The sequence below is a fragment of the Pristiophorus japonicus genome, unplaced genomic scaffold (assembly GCF_044704955.1).
Source record: "Pristiophorus japonicus isolate sPriJap1 unplaced genomic scaffold, sPriJap1.hap1 HAP1_SCAFFOLD_862, whole genome shotgun sequence".
NCBI lineage: Eukaryota > Metazoa > Chordata > Chondrichthyes > Pristiophoridae > Pristiophorus > Pristiophorus japonicus.
This window is the reverse complement of record NW_027254785.1, coordinates 1-14907: the sequence shown is the minus strand read 5'-3', so window position 1 is coordinate 14907 and position 14907 is coordinate 1. Positions and strand designations below refer to the sequence as shown.

The following is a 14907-nucleotide window of genomic DNA, read 5'->3' as shown; positions in this document are numbered from 1 at the left end:
AGGACGCTAAGAGGCTGCAGGGTGACTTGGACAGGTTAGGTGACTGGGCAAATGCATGGCAGATGCAGTGTAATATGGATAAATGTGAGGTTATCCACTTTGGTGGCAAAAACAGGAAGGCAGATTATCTGAATGGCGACAGATAAGGAGAAGGGGAGGTGCAACAAGACCTGGGTGTCATGGTACATCAGTTGGCATATAGGTACAGCAGGCGGTGAAGAAGGCATGTTGGCCTTCATAGTGAGAGGATTTGAGTACAGGAGCAGGGAGGTCTTACTGCAGTTGGATAGGGCCTTGGTGAGGCCACACTTTGAATATTGTGTTCAGTTTTGGTCTTCTAATATGAGGAAGGACATTCTTGCTATTGAGGGAGTGCAGCGAAGGTTCACCAGGTTAATTCCCGGGATGGCAGGACTGACATATGAGGAGAGACTGGATCGACTAGGCTTACATTCACTGGAATTTAGAAGAATGGGGATCTCATAGAAGCATATACAATTCTGACGGGATTGGACAGGTTAGATGCAGGAAGAATGTTCCCGATGTTGGGGAAGTCCAGAACCAGGGGTCACAGTCTAAGGATAAGGGGTAAGCCATTTAGGACTGAGATGAGGAGAAACTTCTTCACTCAGAGTTGTGAACCTGTGGAATTCTCTACCACGAAGTTGTTGAGGCCAGTTCATTGGATATATTCAAAAGGGAGTTAGATGTGGCCCTTACGGCTAAAGGGATCAAGAGGTATGGAGAGAAAGCAGGAATGGGGTACTGAGGCCATGATCATATTGAATGGTGGTGCAGGCTCGAAGGGCCGAATGGCCTACTCCTGAACCTATTTTCTATGTTTCCCACAGAGGTGAGCTCTATCTCTCTTCCTCTCTGGGACTCTACAGACAGAGGGAGCACACTCATCTCTGAGTCAGGTTGTGGATTCAAATTCCACTCCAGGAAATTCAGCTGATATATCGAGGCTGACACACCCAGTGCAGTACTGAGGGAGCGCCGCACTGTCGGAGGGGCAGTACCGAGGGAGCGCCGCACTGTCGGAGGGGCAGTACTGAGGGTGAGCCGCACTGTCGGAGGCTCAGTACTGAGGGAGTGCCGCACTGTCGGAGGGGCAGTACCGAGGGAGCGCCGCACTGTCGGAGGGGCAGTACTGAGGGTGAGCCGCACTGTCGGAGGCTCAGTACTGAGGGAGTGCCGCACTGTCGGAGGGGCAGTACTGAGGGAGCGCCGCACTGTCGGAGGGGCAGTACTGAGGGAGCGCCGCACTGTCGGAGGGGCAGTACCGAGGGTGAGCCGCACTGTCGGAGGCTCAGTACTGAGGGAGTGCCGCACTGTCGGAGGGGCAGTACTGAGGGAGCGCCGCACTGTCGGAGGGGCAGTACTGAGGGAGCGCCGCACTGTCGGAGGGGCAGTACCGAGGGAGCGCCGCACTGTCGGAGGGGCAGTACTGAGGGTGAGCCGCACTGTCGGAGGCTCAGTACTGAGGGAGTGCCGCACTGTCGGAGGGGCAGTACTGAGGGAGCGCCGCACTGTCGGAGGGGCAGTACTGAGGGAGCGCCGCACTGTCGGAGGGGCAGTACTGAGGGAGCACCGCACTGTCGGAGGGGCAGTACTGAGGGAGTGCCGCACTGTCGGAGGGGCAGTACCGAGGGAGCGCCGCACTGTCGGAGGGGCAGTACTGAGGGAGCGCGCACTGTCGGAGGATCTGTACTGAGGGAGCGTCGCACTGTTGGAGGGGCAGTACTGAGGGAGCGCCGCACTGTCAGAGGATCTGTACTGAGGGAGCGTCGCACTGTCGGAGGGGCAGTACTGAGGGAGTGCCACACTGTCAGAGGGGCGGTACTGAGGGAGTGCCGCACTGTCGGACGGGCAGTACTGAGGGAGCGCCGCACTGTCGGACGGGCAGTGCTGCACTCACCCAGAGAGTCAATGCCAAGGATGTAACACACTTCTGAGCTTGTTTAAAAGTCCCTTCACGCCCCGACTGCTTACCAGAGGCTCCAAGGGCAGTGTCGCTGTGCGAGATACAGAGAGTTCAGATCACCTGCAGCCTCCTCAGTCCCAGGTACAGCCCGCTGTGAGCGACGTCAGGCTCAGTGACAGATAACACTCCACCCATCACATCAGAGACACATGCGAACATCGACAGAGCTGGTTGGCTGAAACTTTATCACGGATCAATGATCTATAACCTGGAAAAATCCATGCAAATGCTAAACTTTCAGTGAAAGCTCCAGTGAAAAACAAACCAGGAAACATTTCTCCCAGGCCCATGGTAACCAGCTGGGTCTTAGTGCTGTAACACAACTTGTCTTCAGCTGCCCAGTATGAAGGGTGTAGGGACAGTAGGACTAGGGAGGGTCTGAGCATGTTATGGTCAGTGTTGGGGAATAGTGTGTATTGGGACTGGGGAGGGTCTGAGCATGTTATGGTCAGTACTGGGGAAAGGTCTGTGTGTGTATTGGGACTGGGGAGGGTCTGAGCATGTTATGGTCAGTATTGGGGAAAGGTCTGTGTGTGTATTGGGACTGGGGAGGGTCTGAGCATGTTATGGTCAGTATTGGGGATTGATGTGTATTGGGACTGGGGAGGGTCTGAGCATGTTATGGTCAGTATTGGGACTGGGGAGGGTCTGAGCATGTTATGGTCAGTATTGGGGAACCGGCTTTGTGTGTATTGAACTGCAACAACATCTCTATTTCAAATCCCTCATCCTTATTTTCAAATCCCTCCATGGCCCTCGCCCCTCCCTATCTCTGTAAGCCCGTCCAGCCCCACAACTCCCCCATCGGGACCCTGCAGAGTGAGGTGAGCTCGCCCTCGCTCCCTCACTGCGACCCTACAGACAGAGGTGAGCCCTCTCTCTCTTCCCCCATCGGGACCCTACAGACAGAGGTGAGCTCTCTCTCTCTCTCACTGGGACCCTCCAGTGCACCAGTGCAGCCTTCGGCTGCCTGAGGAAAAGAGTGTTCGAATATCAGGCCCTCAAATCTGCCACCAAGCTCATGGTCTACAGGGCAGTAGAGATACCTGCCCTCCTGTATGGCTCAGAGACGTGGACCATATACAGCAGACACCTCAAATCACTGGAGAAATACCAACGTTGTCTCCACAAGATCCTGCAAATCCCCCGGGAGGACAGACACACCAACATTAGTGTCCTCGACCAGGCCAACATCCCCAGCATCGAAGCACAGACCACACTCGACCAGCTCCGCTGGGCAGGCCACACAGTTCACATGCCAGACTCGAGACTCCCAAAGTAAGAGCTCTACTCGGAACTCCTTCACGACCAACGAGCCAAAGGTGGGCAGAGGAAACGTTCCAAGGGACACCCTCCCTAATAAAGTGCAACATCCCCACCGACACCTGGGAGTCCCTGGCCAAAGACCAGTCCGCCCTAAGTGGAGGACGTGCATCCGGGAGGGCGCTGAGCACCGAGTCTCGTCGCTGAGAGCGTGCAGAAAGCAAGCGCAGGCAGCGGAAGGAGCGTGCGACAAACCAGTCCCACCCTCCCCTTCCCTCAACCAGTCTGTCCCACCTGTGACAGAGACTGTAATTCCAGTATTGGACTGTTCAGTCACCTGAGAACTCACGTTTCGAGTGGAAGCAAGTCTTCCTCGATTTCGAGGGACTGCCGATGATGATGATGATGATGAGGACGATGACGAGAGGGGGATTGACAGGACAGAGAAATGGCCAGAAACAGATTGACCAGAGAGGCAAAGTTGAAGGACGGCCATCTTGGACCCGTCTGCAGAATGCTGGCTGTAAAAATGTGGGAGGGAGTCATGTTCCCCAGAGCAGAGAACAATAGACTCTTCATATCAAAGGCACGGATAAGATCTGCTGAGATCCAACGTATGCAAACAAGGCTGAGCAGAGCGAGAGCTGGGGAATGTTTTCAGAGCTCGAACACACAACACACAGAGACGGAAATCAGATACCAAACTCCCAGACTCTGACCGCTGTTCAGTCATTGGGTCAGTAAAGGGACTGTGATGGTCCCGGGCTTTATATCTAAAGCCAAGCATCATGGAGGGTGCGTTTGGTGACTGATTCATGCAGTCTGCATAGCCCAAGGACTTACTGATGGATCATTATCCAACACTGACCCACTACGGATATGGGAGGGATTTATTCGCTTGCTAACAGTCCCAGCTGTGGCTCAGTGGGTAGCACACACTCGCACAACTGAGTCAGAAGGTTGTGGGTTCGAGTCCCACTCCAGGGACTTGAGCACACAAAGATAAGCTGACACTCACAGTGCAGTACTGAGGGAGTGTCACACTGCGCTGTCGGAGGGGCGGTACTGAGGGAGCGCCGCACTGTCGGAGGGGCAGTACTGAGGGAGTGCCGCACTGTCGGAGGGGCAGTGGTGAGGGAGTGTCGGAGGGGCAGTGCTGAGGGAGCGACGCACTGTCGGAGGGGCGGTGCTGAGGGAGCGCCGCACTGTCGGAGGGGCAGTACTGAGGGAGTGCCGCACTGTCGGAGGGGCGGTACTGAGGGAGCGACGCACTGTCGGAGGGGCGGTACTGAGGGAGCGCCGTACTGTCGGAGGGGCAGTACTGAGGGAGTGCCGTACTGAGGGAGCGCCGCACTGTCGGAGGGGCAGTACTGAGGGAGTGCCGCACTGTCGGAGGGGCAGTACTGAGGGAGCGCTGCACTGCGCTGTCGGAGGGGCAGTACTGAGGGAGTGCCGCACTGTCGGAGGGGCGGTGCTGAGGGAGCGCTGCACTGTCAGAGGGGCGGTACTGAGGGAGTGCCACACTGTCGGAGGGGCGGTACTGAAGGAGCGACGCACTGTCGGAGGGGCGGTACTGAGGGAGTGCCGCACTGTCGGAGGGGCAGTACTGAGGGAGCGCTGCACTGCGCTGTCGGAGGGGCAGTACTGAGGGAGTGCCGCACTGTCGGAGGGGCGGTACTGAAGGAGCGACGCACTGTCGGAGGGGCAGTACTGAGGGAGTGCCGCACTGTCGGAGGGGCAGTGCTGAGGGAGCGACGCACTGTCGGAGGGGCAGTACCGCACTGTCGGAGAGGCAGTACTGAGGGAGCGCCGCACTGTCGGAGGGGCGGTGCTGAGGGAGCGCCGCACTGTCGGAGGGGCGGTGCTGAGGGAGCGCCGTCGGAGGGGCAGTACTGTGGTGGATGTAAAAGATCCCATGGCACTATTTGTAAGAAGAGCAGGGGAGTTATTCCTGGTAATTTGACCCATATTTATCCCTCAATCAACAGAACAACAGATAGGGGCTATAATCCCGGCTTTGGCAGGTGTGTACGGATCTAGCTAGGCATCGCAAAAGCTGGTTCACGGCTGCGATGCGCAGAAAACCGGCTTTTCCGATTGGTCAAGTTTTCACCCATCCCTGCAGCCAGGACATTTGCGCGGGCGAGGTATGGCTAACTCTTGACCAACAAGTGTCCTTAAAACTCTTGTACCTAGTCAAAGCAAGCACAGAGCCTGTTACCAGAGGGTTTTAAAACATGTTAAAAACCCTGTCCACTAAGGTAAGTTTATTTTAAACCCGATTAACACATGAAATAAATCCCCCAAATATTTTTTTTTTGAAACATTTAATGAACTTTCATTTCAATTAATGTTTATTATGTATGGTGTGTTTTTTATTGTTTAGGTTGTGTATAGTGTGTTTGTTTTTTTTCCCTCATCGATAAGCCATAAGAACTCGACGATATAGGGCTAGAATTTTCTATCAGCCCACCCCACCTGGAGTACTGCGTGTGGTCTCCGTATTTACGAAAGGATGTACTTGCATTGGAGGCAGTTCAGAGAAGGTTCACTCGGTTGATTCCAGAGATGAGGGGGTTGACTTATGAGGAAAGGTTGAGGAGGTTGGGCCTCTACTCATTGGAATTCAGAAGAATGAGAGGTGATCTTACCGAAACATATAAGATTCTGAGGGGGCTTGACAAGGTGGATGCAGAGGATGTTTCCACTGATGGGGGAGACTAGAACTAGGGGGCATGGTCTTAGAATAAGGGGCCGCCCATTTAAATGAGATGAGGAGGAATTTCTTCTCTCAGAGGGTTGGAAATCTGTGGAATTCTCTGCCCCAGAGAGCTGTGGAAGCCGGGACATTGAATATATTTAAGACAGAGATAGTCTCCTTTATCGCTCAAAAATCTATGTCCCTTAGTTTTAGTTTCCCCTATGAGTGGAAATATCCTCTCTGCATCCACCTTGTCAAACATCCTCATTATCTTGTATGTTTCAATAAGATCACCTCTCATTCTTCTGAATTCCAATGAGTAGAGGCCCAACCTACTCAACCTTTCCTCATAAGTCAACCCCCTCATCCCCGGAATCAACCGAGTGAACCTTCTCTGAACTGCTTCCAATGCAAGTATATCCCTCCTTAAATCATCATCACAGGCAGTCCCTCGGAATCGAGGAAGACTTGCTTCCACTCCTGAAGTGAGTTCTTTGGTGGCTGAACAGTCCAATACGAGAGCCACAGTCCCTGTAACAGGTGGGACAGATAGTCGTTGAGGGAAAGGGTGGGTGGGACTGGTTTGCCGCACGCTCCTTCCGCTGCCTGCGCTTGCTTTCTGCACGCTCTCGGCAACGAGACTCGAGGTACTCAGCGCCCTCCCGGATGCACTTCCTCCACTTAGGGCAGTCTTGGGCCAGGGATTCCCAGGTGTCAGAGGTGATGTCGTACTTTATCAGGGAGGCTTTGAGGGTATCCTTGTAGCGTTTCTGCTGCCCACCTTTGGCTCGTTTGCCGTGAAGGAGCTCAGAGTAGAGCACTTGCTTTGGGAGTCTCGTGTCTGGCATGCGGACAATGTGGCCTGCCCAGCGGAGCTGGTCGAGTGTGGTCAGTGCTTCGATGCTGGGGATGTTAGCCTGAGTGAGGACGCTGATGTTGGTGTGTCTGTCCTCCCAGGAGATTTGTAGGATCTTGTGAAGACATCGTTGGTGGTATTTCTCCTGCGACTTGATGTGTCTGCTGTACATGGTCCATGTCTGAACCATACAGGAGTTCGGGTATCACTACAGCCCTGACCATGAGCTTGGTGGCAGATTTGAGGGCCTGATCTTTGAACTGTACAACACAGTAGTTCGGCCACAGCTGGAGTACTGCATTCAGTTCTGGTCACCACATTGCAGGAAATATGCGATTGCATTAGAGAGGGTACAGAGGAGATTTACAATGGAATATTGTGTAGTTTTGGTCTCCTAATCTGAGGAAGGACATTCTTGCTATTGAGGGAGTGCAGCGAAGGTTCACCAGATTGATTCCCGGGATGGCAGGACTGACATATGAAGAGAGACTGGATCGATCAGGCTTACATTCACTGGAATTTAGAAGAATGAGAGGGGATCTCATAGAAACATAAAATTCTGACGGGACTGGACAGGTTAGATGCAGGAAGAATGTTTTCGATGTTGGGGAAGTCCAGAACCAGGGGTCACAGTCTAAGGATAAGGGGTAAGCCATTTAGGACCGAGATGAGGAGAAACTTCTTCAGAGAATTGTGAACCTGTGGAATTCTCTACCACACAAAGTTGTTGAGGTCAGTTCGTTAGATATATTCAAGAGTTAGATGTGGCCCTTACGGCTAAAGGGATTAAGGGGTATAGAGAGAAAGCAGGAATGGGGTACTAAAGTTCCATGACCATATTGAATGGTGGTGCAGGCTCGAAGGGCCGAATGGCCTACTCCTGCACCTATTTTCTATGTTCTGTGTGTTGCCTGGACTGGAGCATTTTCGCCATGAGGAAAGATTGGATAGGCTGGGGTTTGCTTTCCTTGGAACAGATGAGGCTGAGGGAAGGCCTGATTGAGGTGTATAAAATGATGAGAGGCCTGGATAGAGTGGATAGGAAGGACCTGTTTCCCTTAGCAGAGGGGTCAATAACCAGGGGCACAGATTGAAAGTAATTGATAGGTGGTTTAGAGGGGATTTGAGGAGGACATGTCTTTATCCAGAGGGTGGTGGGGGTCTGGAAGTCATAACATAATAGGAGGAGTAGGCTACACGGCCCCTCGAGGCTGCTCCGCCATTTAATACGATCATGGACTCAGCTCCACTTCCCCGCCCGCTCCCCATAAATGGGCAGCTCCTTATTCTAAGATTATGACCCCTAGTTCGAGTCTCCCCCATCAGTGGAAACATCCTCTCATACATTTCGATAAGATCACACCTCATTCTCTGAACTCCAATGAGGCCCAACCTCCTCAACCTTTCTTCTCAAGTCAACCCCCTCATCTCCGGAATCAACCGAGTGAACCTTTTCTGAACTGCCTCCAAAGCAAGTATATCTCTCCTTAAATACGGAGACCAAAACTGTACGCAGTACTCCAGGTGTGACCTCACAAATACCCTGTATAACTGTAGCAAGACTTCCCTGCTTTTATACTCCACCACCTTGGCAATAAAGGCCGAGATTCCATTGCCTGAAAGACTCCATGTGTTAGCTAAGTCATTAATTTAGCTGAAACCCCAGCACAGATCCTTGTGGGACACCACTAGTAACTTCCTTCCAATTCAAGTACAGGTACATACCCCATTATCACTGCTCTCTGGTCAAGGCCTCGAATTTGGTCAAGGCCTCTGCCCTTTCAAAGGACCGCCAAGGGCCCCGACGGCTCTTTGGGCGGGATTTTCATGGCCGAGGCCCCTCGAAGGTCGGCAAATGGACAACGTACGCCGCCTATGTGGGCGGGAGGGGTCGTTCTCGGTGACAGATGTACTTGCCGCCCAAGTGCTGCCGTGGATGGAGTCGGGCCCACGGAGGGTCAGAGAGCTGCAAAGAAAAATTAGCTGCATTTCTTTTTAAACTATCGGAAATCCTTCAGGGGAACACCATCCAGATAAGTCGCTGTAATCGCTCAAGTCGCTGGAGAAATACCACCAACGCTGTCTCCGCAGGATCCTGAAAATCCCCTGGGAGGACAGACGCACCAACGTCAGCGCCCTCAACCAGGCCAACATCCCCAGCATCGAAGCACTGACCACACTCGACCAGCTCCGCTGGGCAGGCCACGTTGTTCACACGCCCGACATGAGACTCCCAAAGCAAGCGCTCTACTCGGAACTGCTACACAGCAAGCGGGCCCCAGGTGGGCAGAGAAAACGTTTCAAGGACACCCTCAAAGCCTCCCTGATAAAGTGCAACATCCCCACTGAGGGCGGTACTGAGGGAGCGACACACCGTCGGAGGGACGGTGCTGAGGGAGCGACGCACCGTCGGAGGGGCAGTACTGAGGAAGCGACGCACCGTCAGAGGGGCAGTACTGAGGGAGCGACGCACTGTCGGAGGGGCAGTACTGAGGGAGCAACGCACCGTCGGAGGGGCAGTACTGAGGGAGCAACGCACCGTCGGAGGGGCAGTACTGAGGGAGCGCCGCACCGTCGGAGGGGCAGCACTGAGGGAGCGACGCACCGTCGGAGGGGCAGTACTGAGGGAGCAACGCACCGTCGGAGGGGCAGCACTGAGGGAGCGACGCAATGTCGGAGGATGAGACATTAGAGCAGACGTGGCCTCGATTGCTCAGGTGGATGTAAAAGATCCCACGGTTACTATTCCGAAGAAGAGCGGGGCAGTTATCCCGTGTATCCTGGGGCCAATATTTATCCCTCAATCAACGTAACAAAAAAACCAGATTATCGGAGTCATGATCACATTGCTGTGTGTGGGAGCTTGCAGTGCGCAAATTGCCTGCCGCGCTGCCGCGTTTGCCACATACAGTGACTACACTCCAAAAGTACTTCACTGGCTGTGAGGCACTTTGAGACGTCCGGTGGTCGTGAAAGGTGCTATATAAATGCAAGTCTTTCTGTCTTTCTTTGTCACTGTCAAAATCCTGGAATGTACCACCCAACAGCATTGTGGGAGCACCTTGAACATACGGACAGTAGTGGGTCAAGTAGATGGTTCACCGGAAACTAGGGATGGGCAATAAAAGCCGGGATGACCAGTGACACCCACATTCCTGGATCTTGGATCAATTTTTAGGAGAGAGGAGCTTTGCAATCTCTGATCGCCCAGGCTCCCCTCCGCCCCAGGGACCACTCCCGACTCCCTCCGCGCTGGGACCAGACCGGCCCCGACTCCCCCCCCGCGCTGGGGACCAGACCGGCCCCCGACTCCCCCCCCGCGCTGGGGACCAGACCGGCCCCGACTCCCCCCCCCCGCGCTGGGGACCGGCCCCGACTCCCCCCCCCCCGCGCTGGGGACCGGCCCCGACTCCCCCCCCGCGCGCTGGGGACCGGCCCCGACTCCCCCCCCCGCGCTGGGACCGGCCCCGACTCCCCCCCGCGCTGGGGACCAGACCGGCCCCGACTCCCCCCCCGCGCTGGGGACCAGACCGGACCCGACTCCCCCCCGCGCTGGGGACCAGACCGGCCCCGACTCCCCCCCCGCGCTGGGGACCAGACCGGCCCCGACTCCCCCCCGCGCTGGGGACCAGACCGGCCCCGACTCCCCCCCCGCGCTGGGGACCAGACCGGCCCCGACTCCCCCCCCGCGCTGGGGACCAGACCGGCCCCGACTCCCCCCCGCGCTGGGGACCAGACCGGCCCCGGACTCCCCCCCCGCGCTGGGGACCAGACCGGCCCCGACTCCCCCCCCGCGCTGGGGACCAGACCGGCCCCGACTCCCCCCCCCCCGCACTGGGGACCAGACCGGCCCCGACTCCCCCCCCCCCCCCGCGCTGGGGACAAGACCGGCCCCGACTCCCCCCCCCCCCCGCGCTGGGGACAAGACCGGCCCCGACTCCCCCCCCCGCGCTGGGGACCAGACCGGCCCCGACTCCCCCCCGCGCTGGGGACAGGCCCCGACTCCCCCCGCGCTGGGGACCGGCCCCGACTCCCCCCCGCGCTGGGGACCGGCCCCGACTCCTCCCCCCCCCCGCGCTGGGGACCGGCCCCGACTCCTCCCCCCCCCGCGCTGGGGACCGGCCCTGACTCCCCCCCCCCCCCGCGCTGGGGACCGGCCCTGACTCCCCCCCCCGCGCTGGGACCGGCCCTGACTCCCCCCCCCCCCCCCGCGCTGGGGACCGGCCCCAACTTCCCCCCGCGCTGGGGACCGGCCGCTGTTCCACAGCCCCTCCCTCAAATAACACATCCAGCACCGCAGTCAGATTGTGAGTCTCACCAATTTATTTCCAAATGTAACCCCCCCCACACCCTCCATCCCCACCACAAGTCCCAGCAGCCTGGTGGTCCCAGAGATTGGGCCTGGGTCTGTACAATAAATAAGTGGCCGGATGGTCCTTAGCTCCCAGCGCGCTGGTACAAGTAGATGTAGCCCAGGTCTTTGGGAGGCTTCTCCGAGGCGCAGACCTTATGATCGTTGTAAATCACCCACCTGAGGGAGAGAGGGAGGGAGAGAGTGAGAGGGGCAATATGGAGGGTGCAAGAGAGAGAGAGACACACAAACAGAATGAGAGGGGGTAATGTTGAGAGCACACGGGGGCTGGGGTGGGAGGGGAGAAAACATAGACAGACAGAGCGCGAGAGAGGAGAGAGAGAGAGAGCGCGAGAGAGAGAGCGCGAGAGAGCGCGAGAGAGCGCGGAGAGAGAGAGAGAGAGCGCGAGAGAGAGAGAGAGCGCGAGAGAGAGAGAGAGCGAGAGAGCGAGAGAGAGCGCGCGAGAGAGAGAGAGAGAGAGAGAGCGCGAGAGAGAGAGAGCGCGAGAGAGAGAGAGCGCGAGAGAGAGAGAGCGCGAGAGAGAGAGAGCGCGAGAGAGAGAGAGCGCGAGAGAGAGAGAGCGAGAGAGAGAGCGAGCGCGAGAGAGCGAGCGAGCGCGAGAGAGCGAGCGAGCGCGAGAGAGAGCGCGAGAGAGAGAGCGCGAGAGAGAGAGCGCGAGAGAGAGAGCGCGAGAGAGAGAGCGCGAGAGAGAGAGCGCGAGAGAGAGAGCGCGAGAGAGAGAGCGCGAGAGAGAGAGCGCGAGAGAGAGAGCGCGAGAGAGAGAGCGAGAGAGAGAGCGCGAGAGAGAGAGCGCGAGAGAGAGAGCGCGAGAGAGAGAGCGCGAGAGAGAGAGCGCGAGAGAGAGAGCGCGAGAGAGAGAGCGCGAGAGAGAGAGCGCGAGAGAGAGAGCGCGAGAGAGAGAGCGAGAGAGAGAGCGCGAGAGAGAGAGCGCGAGAGAGAGAGCGCGAGAGAGAGAGCGCGCGAGAGAGAGCGCGCGAGAGAGAGCGCGCGAGAGAGAGCGCGCGAGAGAGAGCGCGCGAGAGAGAGAGCGCGAGAGAGAGAGCGCGAGAGAGCGCGAGAGAGAGCGCGAGAGAGAGCGCGAGAGAGAGAGAGCGCGAGAGAGAGAGAGCGCGAGAGAGAGAGAGCGCGAGAGAGAGAGAGCGCGAGAGAGAGAGCGCGAGAGAGAGAGCGCGAGAGAGAGAGCGCGAGAGAGAGAGCGCGAGAGAGAGAGCGCGAGAGAGAGAGCGCGAGAGGAGAGAGAGCGCGCGAGAGAGAGCGCGAGAGCGAGCGAGAGGAGAGAGCGCGAGAGAGAGAGCGCGAGAGAGAGAGTGCGAGAGAGGGAGGCAGAGAGAAAGAGAGAGAGCGAGCACGAGACTGAGGGAGGGGGAGAGAGAGAGAGCGCGAGAGAGAGAGCGAGCGAGCGTGAGAGAGGGAGGCAGAGAGAAAGAGAGAGAGCGAGCGCGAGACCGAGGGAGAGGGGGGCGAGAGAGGGAGAGGGGGGCGAGAGAGAGAGAGAGCACGAGGGTGAGAGAAGGAGCGCAGAGGGAATGGAAAGGAAGAGACACATATGTACACCGCACACATTCCCTCCCCCATACTCACCGCCCCTCCTTCTTTATGTGACACACGTAGTGGCCACACATTGTGGATGTCCCCATGTGACTGATGAAAGCAAAGAGCTGGTACTCTGCAGGGAGAAGACACACAGTGAGAAGGGGAAACGGTGGGGGGGGAAAAAGAGTGAGATGGGGGTCACTGGACAGGGATCAGGAGCAGGAACCCGGGCTGATTCACCCCCACTCCCTAACCCAGGGGTCACTGGACAGGGATCAGGAGCAGGAACCCGGGCTGATTCACCCCCCTCCCTAACCCAGGGGTCACTGGACAGGGATCGGGAGCAGGAACCCAGGCTGATTCACTCCCTCCCTAACCCAGGGGTCACTGGACAGGGATCAGGAGCAGGAACCCGGGCTGATTCACCCCCTCCCTGACCCAGGGGTACTGAGGCCAGGTGTTGCCCCACCCTCCCAAGACCGAGTTAGGGAGGGGTGGGGTCCTTCCTGCTTCATGTGGCACAGAACCGTTGCCACCGCACCCAGCCGTGAGTGAGTGTTGGGGAGAAGGAAAGCAGTTACTTACTCCCTGAGCCGTCCCGGACCTTGGGACCCGCAGGCACCGACTCGGAAATAGACTCAGCCACTGACCGGCCCTCGGACACATCCATGGCAGCCTCGGCGTCCAAGTCATCGATGTGACTGAATATCCAGTCCACAGCTCGCTCCAGGCTGTTACTCTGAGAGAGAGAGAGGACAGTGAGGGCTGAGAGACACAGAGATCGCCAGCTGGGGGGAGGTTAGGGGGAGGGGGCGGGAGAGAGAGAGTGGCGGGGCGGGAGAGCGACCGAGGGGAGGGGGGTCGCCGAAGAGCGACCGAGAGGGAGGGGGGTCGCGGAGAGCGACCGAGGGGAGGGGGGGGGGCGGGAGAGCGACCGAGGGGAGGGGGTCGCGGGAGAGCGACCGAGGGGAGGGGGGGGCGGGAGAGCGACCGAGGGGAGGGGGGTCGCGGGAGAGCGACCGAGGGGAGGGGGGGGGGGGGGGCGGGGAGAGAGCGACCGAGGGGAGGGGGGTCGCGGGAGAGCGACCGAGGGGAGGGGGGTCGCGGGAGAGCGACCGAGGGGAGGGGGGTCGCGGGAGAGCGACCGAGGGGAGGGGGGGGCGGGAGAGCGACCGAGGGGAGGGGGGGGGCGGGAGAGCGACCGAGGGGAGGGGGGGGGGCGGGAGAGCGACCGAGGGGAGGGGGGTCGCGGGAGAGCGACCGAGGGGAGGGGGTCGCGGGAGAGCGACCGAGGGGAGGGGGGTCGCGGGAGAGCGACCGAGGGGAGGGGGGTCGCGGGAGAGCGACCGAGGGGAGGGGGGTCGCGGGAGAGCGACCGAGGGGAGGGGGTCGCGGGAGAGCGACCGAGGGGAGGGGGGTCGCGGGAGAGCGACCGAGGGGAGGGGGGGTCGCGGGAGAGCGACCGAGGGGAGGGGGGGGAAGCGGGAGAGCGACCGAGGGGAGGGGGGAAGCGGGAGAGCGACCGAGGGGAGGGGGGGGGGAAGCGGGAGAGCGACCGAGGGAGGTGGGGGGGGTCGCGGGAGAGCGACCGAGGGGAGGGGGGGAAGCGGGAGAGCGACCGAGGGGAGGTGGGGGAAGCGGGAGAGCGACCGATGGGAGGGGGGTCGCGGGAGAGCGACCGAGGGGAGGGGGGTCGCGGGAGAGCGACCGAGGGGAGGGGGGGGAAGCGGGAGAGCGACCGAGGGGAGGTGGGGCGTGGGGGGCGGGAAGGAGCGACCGAGGGGAGGTGGGGGGGGGGGGGGGCGGGGAGAGCGACCGAGGGGAGGTGGGGGGGGGGGGGGGGGGGGGGCGGGAGAGCGACCGAGGGGAGGTGGGGGGCGGGAGAGCGACCGAGGGGAGGTGGGGGGGGGGGGGGGGGGGGGCGGGAGAGCGACCGAGGGGAGGTGGGGGGGGGGGGGGGGGGGGGGGCGGGAGAGCGACCGAGGGGAGGTGGGGGAAGCGGGAGAGCGACCGAGGGAGGTGGGGGGGGGGGGTGGGGGGGGGCGGGAGAGCGACCGAGGGGGAGGGGGGGGGAAGCGGGAGAGCGACCGAGGGGAGGTGGGGCGTGGGGGGCGGGAGAGCGACCGAGGGGAGGTGGGGGGGGGGGGGGGGGGGGGCGGGAGAGCGACCGAGGGGAGGTGGGGGGGGGGGCGGG

At 59.4% G+C, this 14907-nt stretch overlaps 1 protein-coding gene across 1 annotated transcript; it reads right to left on the bottom strand.

Annotated features, from left to right (window-relative positions):
• Nucleotides 1-11112: 11112 nt before the first annotated feature.
• LOC139257582 (ubiquitin carboxyl-terminal hydrolase 5-like) lies at nucleotides 11113-13470 on the bottom strand. Its single transcript, XM_070874521.1, has 3 exons — nucleotides 13299-13470; nucleotides 12762-12846; nucleotides 11113-11338 (listed from the first exon to the last, which is right to left on the bottom strand). The coding sequence occupies exons 1-3, from the start codon at nucleotides 13381-13383 to the stop codon at nucleotides 11245-11247; spliced, it is 264 nt and encodes an 87-aa protein (XP_070730622.1). The 5' UTR covers nucleotides 13384-13470; the 3' UTR covers nucleotides 11113-11244.
• Nucleotides 13471-14907: the final 1437 nt, after the last annotated feature.